General features: G+C 39.2%; 1 protein-coding gene across 4 annotated transcripts; it reads left to right on the forward strand.

Moving 5' to 3' along the window:
* Positions 1 to 2,070: 2,070 nt before the first annotated feature.
* On the forward strand, positions 2,071 to 9,918 carry LOC119741896 (oocyte zinc finger protein XlCOF6-like). Of its 4 annotated transcripts, none has more exons than XM_038217833.1 (2): positions 2,071 to 2,208; positions 6,189 to 9,918. In XM_038217833.1, the coding sequence occupies exon 2, from the start codon at positions 6,302 to 6,304 to the stop codon at positions 7,208 to 7,210; it is 909 nt and encodes a 302-aa protein (XP_038073761.1). In that variant the 5' UTR covers positions 2,071 to 2,208; positions 6,189 to 6,301; the 3' UTR covers positions 7,211 to 9,918. The 4 variants fall into 4 exon arrangements, with proteins under 4 accessions (XP_038073761.1, XP_038073765.1, XP_038073763.1 ...); XM_038217837.1 differs by lacking the exon at positions 2,071 to 2,208 and adding an exon at positions 2,658 to 2,677; XM_038217835.1 differs by lacking the exon at positions 2,071 to 2,208 and adding an exon at positions 2,712 to 2,747.
* The last annotated feature ends 7,120 nt before the right edge of the window (positions 9,919 to 17,038 follow it).

Raw genomic sequence — 17,038 nt, forward strand, 5'->3', positions numbered from 1 at the left:
GCGTGTTCTTCTTTGGGTGCCGAGAATATCTCAAAAAGTCAATGGTCAACCCACCCAAAATTGAAAAGAAAATGAAAAATGACATGTTGTTCATCATTTTTCTGTGCAGCTTGAATACCTGTGAGAGTTCTGAGTATTTTAAAATGAATTTTGAAGTATGGGCATTTAGCACTAGTGTCTATGGGAATTTTATTGCAGGCGCTCACCCTGCAGGGCGGGGGTACCGGGTACGAGCGAATCTTGCCACTGTCGAGCGCAATTTGAGTCCCCCGCGCAAGTTTAAACCTGCGCGTGGGACTCCTGGAGCACGCAAATTACACTGCGCCATTTTAATTTGCGTGCGCACGTTACAACTTGCACAAAGTCGATCGAAATATGAGAACCTTGCGGACGGGATTTTCATTGATGAAGAAAAAAAGAAAAAAAAGGTTCAAAACACGAGTACATGGAGAAATAAACTAACAAATAATGGAATAAATTAATGAACAAAGAAATAAATAAAAAGGGGAATTCAATTAGCGTCAATTAAAAGAAACATTGAAATTTAGCAGCTATCAGAGAAGTTTTTTTAGGGGTGGGGGCGCGGCGGGGAACCGGGCAAGCATTCCATAAGCACACTAGTGGCGATTGCTTCAATTTTTTTACCTTGTAAAACAAATAAGCATTATATTAAATTCTTTAATGTAATATAAATCATATAGTCCTATGTGTAACCCGTTGGTAACGTAAAAAGAATTATTATGATCCCTTCAATATTGTTCAAATTTTGACGTTTTAATCGTTTACATTATTTTTAAAATGCTTTAAATTACATTACAACTGTGCAATTTAAAAAAAAAAAAACGTTTAAAAAAATTGTAATTTAATTAATTTAACACTTTATTAATTGGACGGTACAATAATTCATATTGTCTTTAAAATACTTCGCATAACATTTCGAGCGTTGTGTACTCTTCAAAAATGCATAATTTGAAGAAAAAAATAATGTATGCATTACAAATTTAATTAATTAATTTAATTTATTACTTTAACAATTATTTTATTTGCAGGCTCAATAATTCATATAAATGTTTACATGCTTTAACTTAAAAACGCCATGCATATAAAAGAAAATTATTTTAAAAAGTAAATTTTAATTTATTAGTTTGATTAGTTATTTTGACTTAATGTATAAATATGTTGTTTATTAAACAAAAATCATAATGAGCCATAAACAATAATAAACATCATGATGCAAAGCCTTATATCTCTGACAGCGGCGGCGGAACGGGTTTGAAACTGGGGGGGGGGGGGGGGCATCACCAAAAAGGGGCACTTGCAAACCCATGCTGAAATGTCGACACGTTTTTTTCACCGGACACTTGGCCTCCGTAAAATCAAATAGTGTGTGGGCGGTGGGGGGGGGGGGGGGGGGGCTGGTACCATCTTTCAACGCAGGGGCGCTCTTCAAAACCAATGATTAAATAATAAATATGCATTATGTGCCCATTTTCAGGGCGTATTGTATGGGTTTTGGAACTTGGTTTTCATATTCCTCGTTTATATCAAAAATATCTATACCAGTATTGGGAAATGGTTACTTTTAAGAAATAGTAAGATACTTTAAGGCCATTTTTGTTTCATTTCGAGGGGGCACTTTAATGCTCGTGGGGGTACATTTATGGCCGCAAAAGGGGCACTTGGGAAAATCTGGGGGGCAAATGCCACCCCCCCCCCCGGTTCCGCCGCCCCTGATCTCTGAACCTCTACACAGTCAACCTCATTAGCATAATACTGTTAATAAAATGTTTCAAAAAAGTCATTTAGGCATCGTCTCACGAAGCACATTGGTGCTATTAATCGGAGAAAAATCTGCTTTAAAAATAATGTTGCATATCTGCATGAGTTTACCCGGGAAAAAATAGTTTAGCGGCTTTGCATGCATGGGAAAAATCTATGTAGTGCGCAAGTTTAAACTTGCGTGCGCAATTTGTAGCAAGGAAATTAATGCACGCGCAAGTTTAAACTTGCGTGCGCGCAGGTTTAAAATTTTGAGCGCAAGTTTAAACTTGCGTGGGGACTCAAATTGCGCGCGACACACTATAGTCAATAGATGGCAGCAGCCACAAGAGGGCAGTCAAACCGAAATGATAGTCTAAAAATGGCGGCGCACATGACGGTGGGTTGATTGTGGTGCTCTGAATTGTTTCTGTTTTTGCAAGAAGTGAGGTACGTTTTTGCAAATATGTTGACATTAGTCCCACTAACTGGGTCGCTAGAACTCCTTTTTTGACATTTGGGATGTTATCTCTTATTACTATACCTCATACATATTCATGATCGAAAGCCGAACGTTCACTGGTCAATTCACCATCACGTGCCAGATGTTATTCTTGCTGTTTACCAAACGCGCGCGCGAGGATTCACGCACATTGTAAATACACATGCGTAGTAGACTGTCGCATGGGTTACCCGTGCGACAGTCTACTACGCATGCGCTTTACAGAGCAATCGAGGAACTGTCGCACGGGTGCAGTACGCATGCGCGAACATCGCACAGGAGAGATGCGTGGCTGCACGGTTCCGGTTTGCGTAAATGTTAATTTACAGAGCTCAATGATGCCGTACTGGAGAAAATGTATAGACCGTGTAAAGATGTCTCCTGTACAAAAGAAAGTTGTACACATTGCAAACAACTGTATTTACAACTGTAGTAACTGTATTATATTGCAAACGAACCGAACTAGTAATTGAAGTTGAATATTTTGGTGAGCTGTACACGTTTCCCCAAATTTTGTTTTAGGTGCATAATAATAAAACAAAATTCGGCAACTGAATATGTATGAGGTATAGTAAAACAAATATAACATGGCTTATTTCGGGTGGACAGTCGATATTAGCTCCCCTTGGAATTGGAAGTTGACAAACTAGTTCCCTCGGCTTCGCCTCGGGAACTAGTTTGTCAACTTCCAATACCTCGGGGAGCGAATATCGACTGTCCACCCTCAAACCATGTTATATTTGTATACTGTCGTACTACTACTAGCGACTAACTACATGAACTAATGAACTATCAGACTATTGTCTAGCCCCACTAGTGTGGCCGTCGGTATGCTGCGCTGAACCTCTGGCCACACACCGTGGTACCGCGCGCTACTGAGGACGAAGTTTTCATAAAATTCAGGGCAGTTTCTTACATTTTCAGTTTCTTACTTTCTTATGGTTGTATTCTATGATGTCTCACCTATCACTTCTGGGATGCTTAGGTCTAATGATGTTCCATTTTCCGAGATATTCTTCAATCTTTCTGGAGTCCATATGCACTCGTGAAACGTCTGGTGATGGCAGCCATTTTGAATGGGACAAGAGATGACCTCAAGCTGTGACGTCGCGTGTATGCAAATTGCTTGTCGAGCGCGCGAGGGCGCGAGTTGCAAATGCGACGATCTCTATTCAGGATCTACGGCACAGGAAACAGCCGTCGCATTTGCAACTCGCGCCCTCGCGCGCTCGACAAGCAATTTGCATAAACGCGACGTCACAGCTTGAGGTCATCTCTTGTCACATTCAAAATGGCTGCCACCACCAGACGTTTCACGAGTGCATATGGGCTCCAGAAAGATTGAAGAATATCTCGGAAAATGGAACATCATTAGACCTAAGCATCCCAGAAGTGACAGGTGAGACATCATAGAATACAACCATAAGAAAGTAAGAAACTGAGAATGTAAGAAACTGCCCTGAATTTTATGAAAACTTCGTCCTCAGTAGCGCGCGGTACCACGATGTGTGGCCAGAGGTTCAGCGCAGCATACCGACGGCCACACTAGTGGGGCTAACTATTGTCATGATTGTCAATTACTAACAATTTCTAAAAATAACTGTAATCCTTACTTTTAGGACCCCTTTCCTATATAAGGTTAAAAGACTCACCAAAACAGCTGACTAAATGACACTCAAAAATGATATTCTGATATTTATTGACACATTTGAACATTTGGCAATGACACCTCTTGAATATCAGGACAGCAGGTTTGATTTTGTAGAAAGAGGGCAGGGGTTTGATTTATGAGAGGTTAAAGACGACGATGACAAACAGAAAATAAATTTAAAAATTAAGATGGCGAACTGCAAAAAAAGGTAGGAAAGTCACATTTTCTTTGAAAGTGCTTTCAAAATTATAACTGACATGAGTTTGTCTGAAGAAAAAAGACTTCTTTAGCCTGCAAAAGTCACTTTGGTACTGGACAGTCATCTGCAAAAGTCAGTTTTGAACAGAACTCGTACAAAATAGAGGTGTCCTAAAAGTAAGGATTACCAAAATGGCTCCTAGAACTATGAGGCTCCACGTAGTGGAGCCTCATAGTTCTAGGAGTATCTAAAAATCTGTGAAATTCAACCACTATAGCACAGACATTATACAGCGATCATTAAACATGTTGTTGGCTTTGATACCAACGCATATTCTATATGCACGTATAGTCCGAGTAACTTGGACCCAACTTATCGCCTTTTTAACATTCGGCCATGGTCTGGCGATAGTGGGGTCCAAGCTAAAAGTTATGTGCCCAGCAACACAATTCTGTCATTGACCCAAAAACCCAACATTGCCCAACAAAAACATCAGGATCTATGGGCTTGTAAAGGACAGGCAAACCCACGTAGTCCCACACAGGGAAAAGCCCTTTAAAGAAAGATTAAACATAATGCACTATGACAATATAGCTTTAAGATTCCAAAAATTTGCAACCAATAAAATAAAATTAAAATTCGCCATATTCTCAAACTCAACTCAAGTTACATTCTTGTGACATGAAAATTACACCGAAAATCGTCATACTCTCACAACCATATCTTACTTCATCCAGTGGGGTGCTGTGGTCCAATGGTTACGGGGTTCGACTCGTGTGCTGGGGTACACGGGTTCGAATCCTGACCGTGGGAACATGGTGCTTGTGCTCTTGAGCAAGGCACTTTACCATTATTGCTTCGTCCTTCGGATGGGACGCAAAGCCGTAGGTCCCGTGTGTTGTGTAATGCACGTTAAAGAACCCAGTAACACTTGTGGATTGTCGCTAAGAGAAGGGGTTCGCCCCGGTGTTTCTGGCAGTGGCCGCAGCACCTTGTAAACCCTGGTGCAACATAATGGGTCTCATATCTCTCATGTACTTCATTCATCTAATTATAGACATAACTCCCAGTGCCTTGAGTACCTCAGTACTCCGTTGCGATAATGCCTGAATAGGTTTCTGCAATGTAGCCATACAGATACAGATACAGATGTATTTTCATAATACACTTGATCACAAAAATAATGGGAGCTCCATGTTTGAATCCTTAAGATTTGCTTCAAAATACAGTTCTTGGACTGTATGTTTTCTCCCAAAAACTCTTCACACCATTCTGCAAACTATTTCCTTGTCAAATTGACTTCTGATTGATAAATTTGAAATGAAAGAAATACTTAGTTTACTGACAAAACTGGCTTTTAAATCATGGGCCTCGCCCTGGTACACACACACACACGCTTACATAGGCATAGAAGTGGGGTACTTCCTTTGTTCTCGTGTACTAAAGACTAGTTTTGCAATGTCGCACACTTTTGTCAAAATGCTCTTATTTTAACCATAGTTAATTTCCTGGGCTGAAATTCGGACTTAATATACCTTTTCTAAAACTCTTTCATTTGCGATGGATCAACCCACCTTGGAAGCATTAGTTTTTGAGTAAAATCCATATATCTATTTCGTGAAAAACTTGTGGGGTACCAAAACGGTACCCTGCAAGACGGTGGGCATTCCTTGTGGGGTACCTCCCATTGTTCCGGTACCCCACAAGGCAGTGTTTGGACACGCAGTACCACTGTATATTCCCACAGGAATATAAGGTGAAGCTTAGAATAGCAGTGCCCTGGGAAATGCACATGGTATCTAAGAGCTAACAAAATTACTCAACCAAATCATTAATTTACATACTGCCATTAACATAAGAAAGATTTAACTCTGCTATATACACTCTGGGTAGCCTCATTTCTGGATGGGGGAGAATTAAATTAATGCGCTAAAATAAATGTACAAGTGAAAATCCCATAATTAATTACTTGAACAAAAACAATGATCAATACCTGATTTATAAATTAATCACATCTTGTGACATACAGCACTGTTAAACTTGTAAACTCAGTCTGTTTGTACCTGTTTTCAACACAGTCTCCAGGTGACAACACTGGCAACGAGCTGTGAACACCTGTCTGGAAACTGAAGATTTGGCATCACTGAATCAATGAGAATTGTGTAACAATCAAGATTAGCACTTCAGAAAAATGGATATCGAAGGATCTGAGTTGATTTGTCACCTGAGGGTGCACATGGATGAGAAACCATTCGTTTGTGAAGCCTGTGGTAAAGCCTGTTCCACACGGAGAAATCTTCAAGGACATTACAGGATTCACACTGGTGAGAAACCATTCGTTTGTGAGATCTGTGGTAAAGCTTTTGCTCATCAAAATAATCTACGCATTCATGAAAGGATACACACTGGTGAGAGACCATTTGTTTGTGAGACCTGTGGTAAAGCGTTTGTTCAGCAAGGTGTTCTGCGTCAACATCACAGAGTACACACTGGTGAGAAACCATTCGTTTGTGAGATCTGTGGTAGAGCTTTTGCTAAGAAAAGTGATCTACAAAGACATGAAAGGAGGCACACTGGTGAGAAACCATTCGTTTGCGAGACCTGTGGTAAAGCCTTTGCTCATCCAAATGCTCTGCAGCAACATCACAAGATACACACTGGTGAGAGACTATTCATTTGTGAGACCTGTGGTAAAGGCTTTGTTCAGCAAAGTGCTCTGCATCAACATCATATGGTACACACTGGTGAGAGACCATTCGGTTGTGATACCTGTGGTAAAACCTTTGTTCAACAAAGTCATCTACAGCAGCACCATAGGACACACACTGGCGAGAGACCATTTGTTTGTGAGACCTGTGGTAAAACATTTACTCGTCAAAGTTATCTGTACCAACATCACAGGACCCACACTGGTGAGAGACCATTCGTTTGTGAGACCTGTGGTAAAGCCTTTGCCCAGCAGAATCATCTAAAAAAACACAATAGGACACACACTGGTGAGAGACCATTCGTTTGTGAGACCTGTGGTAAAGCCTTTGTTCAGCAAAGTCATCTGCGTCAACATAACAGTGTTCACACCAGCAAGACTAGAGGCAAATAAAGTGTGTCATTTTAAATTGTGCTGTATTATTTTTCTTCAATTGAAGATTTGTACATGGTGTTATTTGTCCAGTATATATACAAACAAATTACTGATTCTGCACGAAATCATTGTCATACATGTACATGTAGCTACGGTTTGCTGTAACTTGCGAGGGGTAACAATAGTCAGGTGGTTTCAAGATCAAATTTTTGACAAGATTGTGACCAACTAGTCCAAAGCACAAAACTTCTGGCCTCCAGAAGATATTTAGAAGGGGTGACACATGAAAGCGTTCCTTATTTGCATACATGTAAATTCTACATGGCAGCCTTATACAGGCATGCAACTTTTCCTTGGATCACCTGATGTCCTCTTTTTTTACTTCTCATGTGTGCCATTGAAAATAGAAAAACACTGTACAAAGTCTGGGGAAAATGTAAATTTCCTCTTTTTTTGTGATTTCCCAGTTGCATGCCTGCTTATAACATACGTTTTTCATAACGCACATTTTGGTGCATGTTTATAAATTTTTTATCTTTTTTTTTTTAAGTATATTCCTGGGATTGTAATAACATAACCTAAGCACTTATGTAGTTTTTCTAAAGTATAAAATGACTGGATAATTATGTGGACATATTCAATTACCAACTGAATATTCGAAGAGCTTTTTTCCAGTTTGAATATTTGGGGAAAAACTATGCCTGTAAACAAACATCTATGATGTTACTTTACTGTGAAGTTGCGGCGCTTTATTGTCAGGTGCCACTTTTTTGTCGACCGCGGTTCATTGTTAAAAGCCTTTTAGCAGCTGAATTAACCCTAATGGGGCCAGGCTATTTTTATCGTCTCGGGGGGGGGGGGGGGGTTCTCCCCCCTAAGATCTCGGGGCCATCGAGTGACGAAAAATTCTGAAACTCGTTATATGCATAGAACAACTCACCATGAACATACCCAAGAAACTGCAAAACTATAGGTCAAGGTCAAAGGGTTTGGGAAATATGGCTAATTAATTATTTATATATGCATGAATGGTAATTCTGCTCTGTGTACACTACATGTACATACATGTATATGGGGAAATTCAGTTTTCACGGTGCCTTAAGCGGAAAAATTGTCCCAATTTTGAGTTTTAGGTATCAACAGATGCGCAAGGCTCGAGGTTAAAAAGTCAAAACAGCTCGGGTTATGAAAACAAATTTTTTAAAGCGATTGCGGAAAACATTCAGGGGGTGGAATTCCCCCCCCCCCCCCCCCGGCCCCTTTAGGGTTAAAGCCCTTAATTACAGTTCTAAAATATTTACTGCAAAACATGGGGATTGCTAGAGTTAAGGATATTACTAGTACTTGTACATGTACATGTATCATCACTTATAAAAAAAAATAAACATTTTTTTATGAATTTTAATCAGTCGGTAGATTGTAAACATAAAAAAGCTTCCAGATTATTTTTGTATTTTTGAAATTTCTGAAGAACACATTTTGTGCATTTTTCTACTCTTGTAATGAGATTGACAATGAGGAGCATTGAATGAATTTGCTCAGTATAACAAACAAAACACTTTTAAATTGCCAACATTGTTTAATTTCTTGGTAACGTTGAAATGAAATTGATCACAATAATACATGTAGCTTTATATTCTATAGGCCTATTTAGGCTATTTTAAGATTAAAGACATACATGTATCATTTTCAAGACAATGGGTCACCCATTTTGATTCATGTACATTTATTCAAGAAATTTATTTGAGATCTAAACGACAGAAGAAACAATAAGTTCATGAAACATACCCTTGAAAATGGCAAAGTTCTAGTAATATCTTATTTTAATTTTATCATAGAATGTAATTTAGTAATTAATGTGTACATTTGTTCGAAAAATTTTAACAATGTTAGAGAAATAAAAGCGCTAGAACCAATGAGGGGAAAGACGTTCTACTCCTAAATGTTTGAAAACTATTGGCATTTCTTTTCGGTACATTTTATTGGAAGTGCACTTCAAACATTTAAAACAAATTCATGCTGTGATCATGTCATTTCAGGAAGACATTATTTAGCTTAGGGTTTTTTGTTCAAATTGCGAGCCCAAAAATGTATTCTTTGAAAAACATTTGCGAGAAAAGTTTACTCATTGGCTTTCTGAAATGCACAGCAAAATATCCAAAATTCTGGCAACTTTGGGTGCTACATGTAAAATAGCTGTAACATTCGGGTTTCTGCCCAGAATGACATCACAGTTTTGCTCATGAATATGTTAACGCCACTAGCATAAAATGCCACCAACATACCCTTTAAATTGGCAAAACGAAATTTGAAAATAAGGTTAAAACAGGACACAAAGGTGCAGCTTGAAGGATTGCATTTATAAATTTACATTGCATGATCCCTTTAAATTTAAATAAAGTTTGCTTTTATTTTTAGTTTCGGCCTAAGCTTTATTTTGTCCTTATATTTAATGTTATAATAACTATTTGAGTGCTTCATATAACATTTGGGCCATTCTGAAAAAAATAAGAATAATATTTAGAATAAAAGAATATTTGAATAATGTTGCCCTGTATAAATATTTGTTTAAAAAATGAAAGAAAGAAAAGAAAACACTTCCAGCAAGATGTCATGTATGAATATTAAATACGACGTGTATCACTACTGCTTTACCTTAAAATATGGCAGTCTCGCTAATTTAGAAACGTACATAAATTATTTTAATAAAGACTTCCTTAAAACCATACCCGATAATTTAAGTAAGTTTTCTCGAAGAATTTTCTGGGCAGATCCATAATGGTTCAAGGGGGGGGGGGGGTGTCAGGTGGTGTAACAACAGTCCCCTGTTGTTTTCCTGTTCTTTTTCTTTGGCCCAAGAGGAGGAGGGGGTTCAAACCCGCAGATCAACCACTGTCTGGGGGAAAAGGCCCCCTCCCCCCCCCCCCCCCCCCCAATTTCCAGGGTCCCTTTAGGTTCCCCCAAATTCGCTGTTTACCCAAGGAAGTGTCGATGAATTGTTATCAGATGTGATTTTTTTTTCATTGCGGACCATGTGGACAAATTGTGTGCGTCGCACGATGCTAAACGGAGCATGAGCATGTGACGCAACCACAAATTTACAACACAGCTAAGTTTCACAGATTATCCTACATTACAACGCTTTTCAACGAAAACAAAAGCATTGAAATGCAGTAAGACTTACGAATCAGTCTTAAACGGCCGTTTGATATGACACTGCGTATTTCGAAGTACAGAGTTGCAAGTCGGGCCAGGTTCTGGGACTTTATTTTCCCTTGAAAAAAAATATCCTCCAACCACAAGAGCATCCAACGGGAATCGAACTCGCGATAACATCGGATTTGTAATCCGATGTTGTATCCATGACACTGCAGAAGTGACTCGATCGATGTGGTAGTTTTAAATATCGTACTATTGCATAATAGGGCCCCATAACAGCGTATGGGAAAATATAGCGCTCCCCGCCCACTCTACCCCTCCCTTTTGCTGCACGGTGGAGACTCTGGAGTGAAAAAGAATTTGTTTTGGTCAGGATAACTAGCGCCCTCATTAGTCCACAGGCAATCATGCGTGACAGACGACGGAGTGGAGACTCCTTTCTTTGTTCATGGTGGACGAATCTGTGGTAAATTTCACTTGTTTGTTTGACATTTCAGATATTTGAACCCACCCTTGTGCCTGTTCACGGCAAGATAATACTTGTGAAATGCTGGGGCGGAACATTTTAAGACAGGACAGTTTGGAGGTCGGAAAAAATGTACCATTTTCTGCCACATCGTCAGGATGTCAATTGTCATGATGATGATTTTATATATGGAGCTATCCTTTAGCTCCATGATTTAACGTAGCGTTGCCTTGCATGCCTGTTCTAGTCGTACTCGTACTGTCGGGGGTCAGACAACTGGACCGTTAAGCCTAAAGCCAACTCGACTTGGGACAGCTCAACCGTTAAGACAACTCGACCGTTGAGAGTGAGACAACTCGACCTATGTTCCTGAAATGGAAAGTAAGTCACCCGTTGAGACAAGTGGACTCGCAATCTTTTCAGGGGATAGTAAGTATACATTCTTCATAGGCAGAACCTATACTGAATATAGCACCACGTAATTGCTGCGTTATACCTCTGGCCACACGCCAGGTTCCCCAAACTACTGAGGAGTTTGTCCGGAAAAAAGTTGTTTTACATACAGTTGTATTAGTATGATATGAATGTCTCAGCTTCTTTCCTCTGGGTTGTTTAGTTGTCCTAATATCCGCAGGGGTGTGAAATCTCAGCTTTATAGCTGATTTCAGCTTTTTTTGTTTTGGATTTCAGCTATTTTCCCTCCCTTGCTGTGTACAAAAGTATAGGAGATTTCCAAAGTTCAGCTTTTTTTACACCTTTTTCAGCTGTTTTCAGCTATTTTGAGCTATTTTTGTCAGAGGTCACTCACACCCCTGTATCCGGAAAGATTCCCATATCTGGCCATCACTAATTTTCGCCGTCAGTTGCCTATCACTATCAGTATCAGCCATCAGAAAGTGATAATTAATATGTCCTGAAAAGTAAAATTTAGCAGGGAAAATATTGAAATATTTACTGAGAAAACACTAAGACATTTTTCAGACCAGTCTCATACGGTTTGTGCACAGGGTGACAAGTGATGGCCAGATATAGGAATCTTTCCCAATATCCAATTTTTAGAGAAATTTAGGCATCTTTCAGGAGCCCATATCATTTGCACCCGAAAATCGTCTGTTAATGGCAGCCATTTTGAACTCAGAAGCGATGACCCTAAAGCTGTGACAACATGTTTATGCAAATCAATCTTGACACTCGTACTGTATGGTTGGCGCTATAATCGGTTGAGATTGAAACTTGTAGTTAACTTGGTGTATTTATTTTGTGTTTTTAACACAGTCTCTAGATGACAACCCTGGCAGAGAACACCTGTCTGGAATCTGAAGATTAGGCATCACTGGATCAAGGAGAGACTCAAGGAGTGTTGTGTAACATCCAGCCCTCGTGAGGATGCTTTCGTAGTGTCCAGCATTCTGTAAAGACGGATGTTTGCAGGATATGATATCATATCTAATCAACATTCAAGATAGTACTTCAGCAAAATGAACACAAAGAGATCTGAGTTGATTCGTCGCACACAAGTAGGGGTGCACACACGTGAGAAACCATTCGTTTGTGCAACCTGTGGTAAAGCTTTGACTAGACAAAGAGATCTTCAACGACACAACAGGGTTCACACCAATGAGAAACCATTTGTTTGTAAAATCTGTGGCAAAGCCTTTACTTGGCAAAGTAATCTATGCACACATGAGAAGATACACACGGGTGAGAAGTCATTCGTTTGTGCAAACTGTGGTAAACCCTTTACCACAGAAGGTAGTCTCCAACGACATTATAGGATTCACACTGGTGAGAAACCATTTGTTTGTGAGACCTGTGGTAAAGCCTTTAATTCACAGGGTAATCTATGCCAACATAAAAGGTTGCACACTGGTGAGAAACCTTTCGTTTGTGCAACCTGTGGTAAAGCCTTTACTCAGCAAACATATCTATACAGACATGACAGAATTCACACGGGTGAGAAACCATTTGAATGTGCAACCTGCGGTCAAGCTTTTGCACGGCAAAGTGGTCTACTCAGACATGAGAGGATTCACACTGGTGTTAAACCATTCGTTTGTGTGACATGCAATAAAGCTTTTACTCGACAAACTGGTCTAAACAGACACTACAGGGTTCATAAGTACTGGCAGGAAACCAACCTTGTACATGGCTGACAGTAAACTATTGTTTGGGTAAAAATAGGGAAATGCTTAACTTTTTAAAATTATGTCAACTCAATTTTATGGTAAGAAATTTGTTTGCACATTGTTTGTTAACAAAACATTTTTTCTGGAATTTCAATATAAAAGAGATATTGTCTTTGTAATCATAGTCTTACATGTCTTTACTCTAGCTTCCTTTGACATTTTTCACCTAATGCTCCACTGTGCAGATACAGTGGTGTAACTAACTTATCAATTTTACAAAGGGGCTGTAAAGGCAAATGAAACCTGTCATTTCAATAGTGCTGTGAATTTCTTCCTTTTTTAAGATATCTTTATATTGTGCCCATCACTTGTACCCACAGTTCATCCCAACTTGCAAGGGGTAACAACTAACACGCCAAGTGCAAGTGCTACATGTAGAGGGCTGCTGTTCAACTGTAGCATGTTTGCAGTTTTCTTGTAAAATATTTGGCAACACTCCATCAGTGTGTTAATAGCATCTGAACATTCTCCTCACATCTCTTCACTTATACTTTTTCGTGACCAGTTTCTGTGGTCAAACATGAAAGGCATAAAGCTCGGCATTGATGCCCTTTGCGAATGATTTATTCTTTTTTTTAAGCATAAAAGGTAGGCAAACCTTAGACTTTCATGCTCGAATATAAAACAAATAAAGCAAAGGAGATGTGTATGAGTTACCACATAACACTGACCGGCGATATTTTTGCGCTTTACCAAAATTAGCAGAGTATAATTGTACACTCATGACTTGCCATTGTCGATGGGAATCTGTTTATTGCTGGCAAATCTGCAAGCTTAGTAGAAAAGTTGTCCTTACAGTTCTATGCTTGGTTTATGAAAAATGTAATCTTCTTAAAACCAATGTCATGCGCCATCGTTGTTTGCAACATGCTTAATTCTTCAAATAGAGAGCGCATATCTTATTGAGTATGTAGCAGCAAGCCCTCCTGTTTTGGTATAGATTGTCTCATTCCTGGTCAAACTGTGGAAAGTTAAATAGGAGGATTTTGTCGATTTAAATTTTAAAAATCTCGGTCGCTATCGGAGATGACCCCGCATGACCCACTTCTATGGCGTATGACAGTAGCATTATCACTTGCTCTCACCAAGTATGTACAGGGTGAGTCAAATTTAGCGGAACCCAACCCCCCCCCCCAAAAAAAAAAAAATTATATTTCACATTTAAAAATATATATAGCACCAAAAGTAATGACTGGGGAGCCAATTTCATAAGCTACTCTTAGATGAAAAATATTACTAAAGTTGCTCAATCCGTTATAAGAATATCACCCTTTAAACACAATTACCCTAAAACCTCTTTCGTCCAAAAATGCGATTTCAAAAATCGTGGTCACAATTGTCTTCAGACATCACCAGCGATAAAAGCTCGGTTAAAAAGTTTCAAATATTCAACAAAGTCCTTTTGAAGGCCCTTTTTAAAAAAAAAGGTGGATTACATAAGTTATATTGTTTGCCTATAAACAAGGGTTGTTGATAAAGTTGTGGACAGCTGTTGAAACAAGTTGTGTGTCAATCAAAACACACAATACATTGCTTTTTTTGGACAAGACAGCTTTTAGGGTCATTGCGTTTAAATGGTGATATTCTTTGAACGGATTGAACAATTTCAGTAATTTTTTTTCATCTAACGGTAGCTTATGAAATAGTCTTTCCAGTCATTATTATGGTTGGTTCTACCTATTTTTGTTTATTATGAAATATATATTTTTGGGGGTATGGGTTCGGTTTTTTTTACTCACCCCTGTGTATATTGCCCAATGCCTAGATTGGAACTAAAATTGTATTCATAAGTTTGTAGAATGGTAAGTGATCAGTGGTGGATAGCGGAGTTTTGTGTTCTTTTTATTGAAGCAATTAAAAGTTAATATTTGTAATTGATCCATTTTTAAAAATAAATTAAGTGTAGCGAGCCCAAGCCAAATATATGTACTTTATAAAATATTTTTTTTCAAATTCAGTCACCATCTTTTTAACGCCCTGTATTCTTGGCATCAACATTAAAAAAAAATTAACTCAACATTTTTGAATTTTGATCGATCATTGGGTTTTAAATAAGGGAATAAATGTGTGCTCCGGTAGTTTTTATCACTCTGTTTAAAGGGCCTGTCACATTATATGCGATCTTATAGGAGACCTTATGGCGACCAAAAATATTTCATAAATTTAACATCGCAGCGAGGACGCAAGAAAATGACAATTTTCTGTCTCAAAGAAGTTCAAGCTACGCTCATACTGTGCTCTTCCCGCGCTTACGATGCGTTCTACTCGCTCTCTATGCGCCCCTGTCAAGCTCAATTAGTCGATCTAGTCGCTTCCGCTGCGCTGTCACCGCGCCTGCACTACGCTCTGCTCGCTGTTGATACGTCCTAGTAGCTCGCGTTGCGCTCTCTATTCGACCAAAATACGCTCATGTGACGTCACTTGCGCTGTATAAATACAACGACAAAACGGTTAATACACAGTCCAGTTTCAAAATTATTCTACAAGTTCATCGCAGTCGAGTTACTTTCTCATGGAGAATACATCGACAGCTAAACTGTCTGAGGTATTTATGAATACCTTTTTAAAAATGCTAGAATGTTTCTTCAATGAATTTTAATAGATTGGTAGGTTTTAATATTCCAGTTGATCGTTTAATTTAATTGTTTATTTAATTAGTACCGTAGTTTTAGGTTGTATTTTTCCTTTATATTGTTGCAATAATACTTGTGCTTTTTATTGTTTATATTTATAGGTCCATTTTGAAAAACGGTTTGTTTCTCTGAATAATGTTACCGCGTATCGGTTTTAAAGAAAGAAATAAAACACATCCAGCAAAAGTATGAATATTTTAAATCAATGTGTACCGCTATAGTGATTTACTTTAAAACATCATCATGGCGTCTCAACCATTTAGAAACGCACATAATTATGTTAATCGGTGGCGTAAATCTATGACTGAGATATCGATGGCAGATAACCAAAAATTCGAAAAGAGGGTGGGGGCTGGGCTGGACACCACATGATACTCGGGGGCGCTGTTCATGACCTTTATGTATACTGACCACAGACATATAAACGCATAGGGGTGCAGACCGGTATTAAAATCGGTCCGAAATTGCCTACGCCGGCCAAATCACGATTTGCATGCCCTCAAAATCTTCAGTATTTGAGCATGCTGTGGGCCATGAATTTGAGGATTTGTAAAAAAAAATATGGGTAGAAGCCGTGCACAGGACTGGGAGCTTGCAGTTCTGTGTAATTTGGATGTACTTCTGACCCTAAAAGCGATCTATTTTGCAATGGAGTGTGGGCATCGTTTTTCAAAATGGCGATGGGCTTCAGGAATATTTTCAGGGGTGATCATCTTCAGATGGAAATTTCTCCTAAAAGTCATCAGTTGACCCCCCGAAAATTGAAAAGAAAATGAAAGATCATGTCGAACAGGCTTTGAGAGTTGTGAGTATTTTCCCCGAATTTCTGAAGTGGGAGCATTTACCATTAGGGTCTATGGAAGTTTATTTACAGGGCCCAATTTCACGGCGCTGCTTAACAGTTAGCAGAAAAGTTGTGTTAAGCATAGCAGAAAAATATGCTAACCCAGGTTAAGCACTATTTCACGGCGTGGACGCGCTAATGGGCGCGCGTGCATGGAGATTTCTATTGTTACGTCACTAAGTTAAGCGAATTTTTCCTCTGAAGTAAGCATGCCTTTTGCTGTGCTTATGCTTACGGTCTCCATGAAATAGACGGAGGCTCTGTTAGCAGAAAATCGTGTGCTTACCAGCACCGTGAAATTGGGCCGTGGTCTGCTACCATAGACCCAGCCTCGACTCCAGGGGCGCGTGCTCGTTTCTTATATGAACCCCTGGCTGTGATTCAGGTACTGCGCGCGCATTTCGAAGATTGCACGCCGGGCGCGCCGATAATACGCTTTGCACGTAACGTCAAGTACGAAAAAAATTGTGATTCAAAAGTCGCGATGCCTGTACGATATGGATTATGGCAGCCGCGTTTTTTCGCTAAAAAAACCCTGTATCTGTGATTGTAAAGGCA

This window comes from Patiria miniata, unplaced genomic scaffold (genome assembly GCF_015706575.1).
Source record: "Patiria miniata isolate m_02_andy unplaced genomic scaffold, ASM1570657v1 HiC_scaffold_5, whole genome shotgun sequence".
NCBI lineage: Eukaryota > Metazoa > Echinodermata > Asteroidea > Valvatida > Asterinidae > Patiria > Patiria miniata.

What these genes read in the sequence shown, in the direction of transcription:
- LOC119741896 (XM_038217833.1), top strand. Translation starts at nt 6,302, where the DNA reads ATGGATATCGAAGGATCTGAGTTGATTTGTCACCTGAGGGTGCACATG.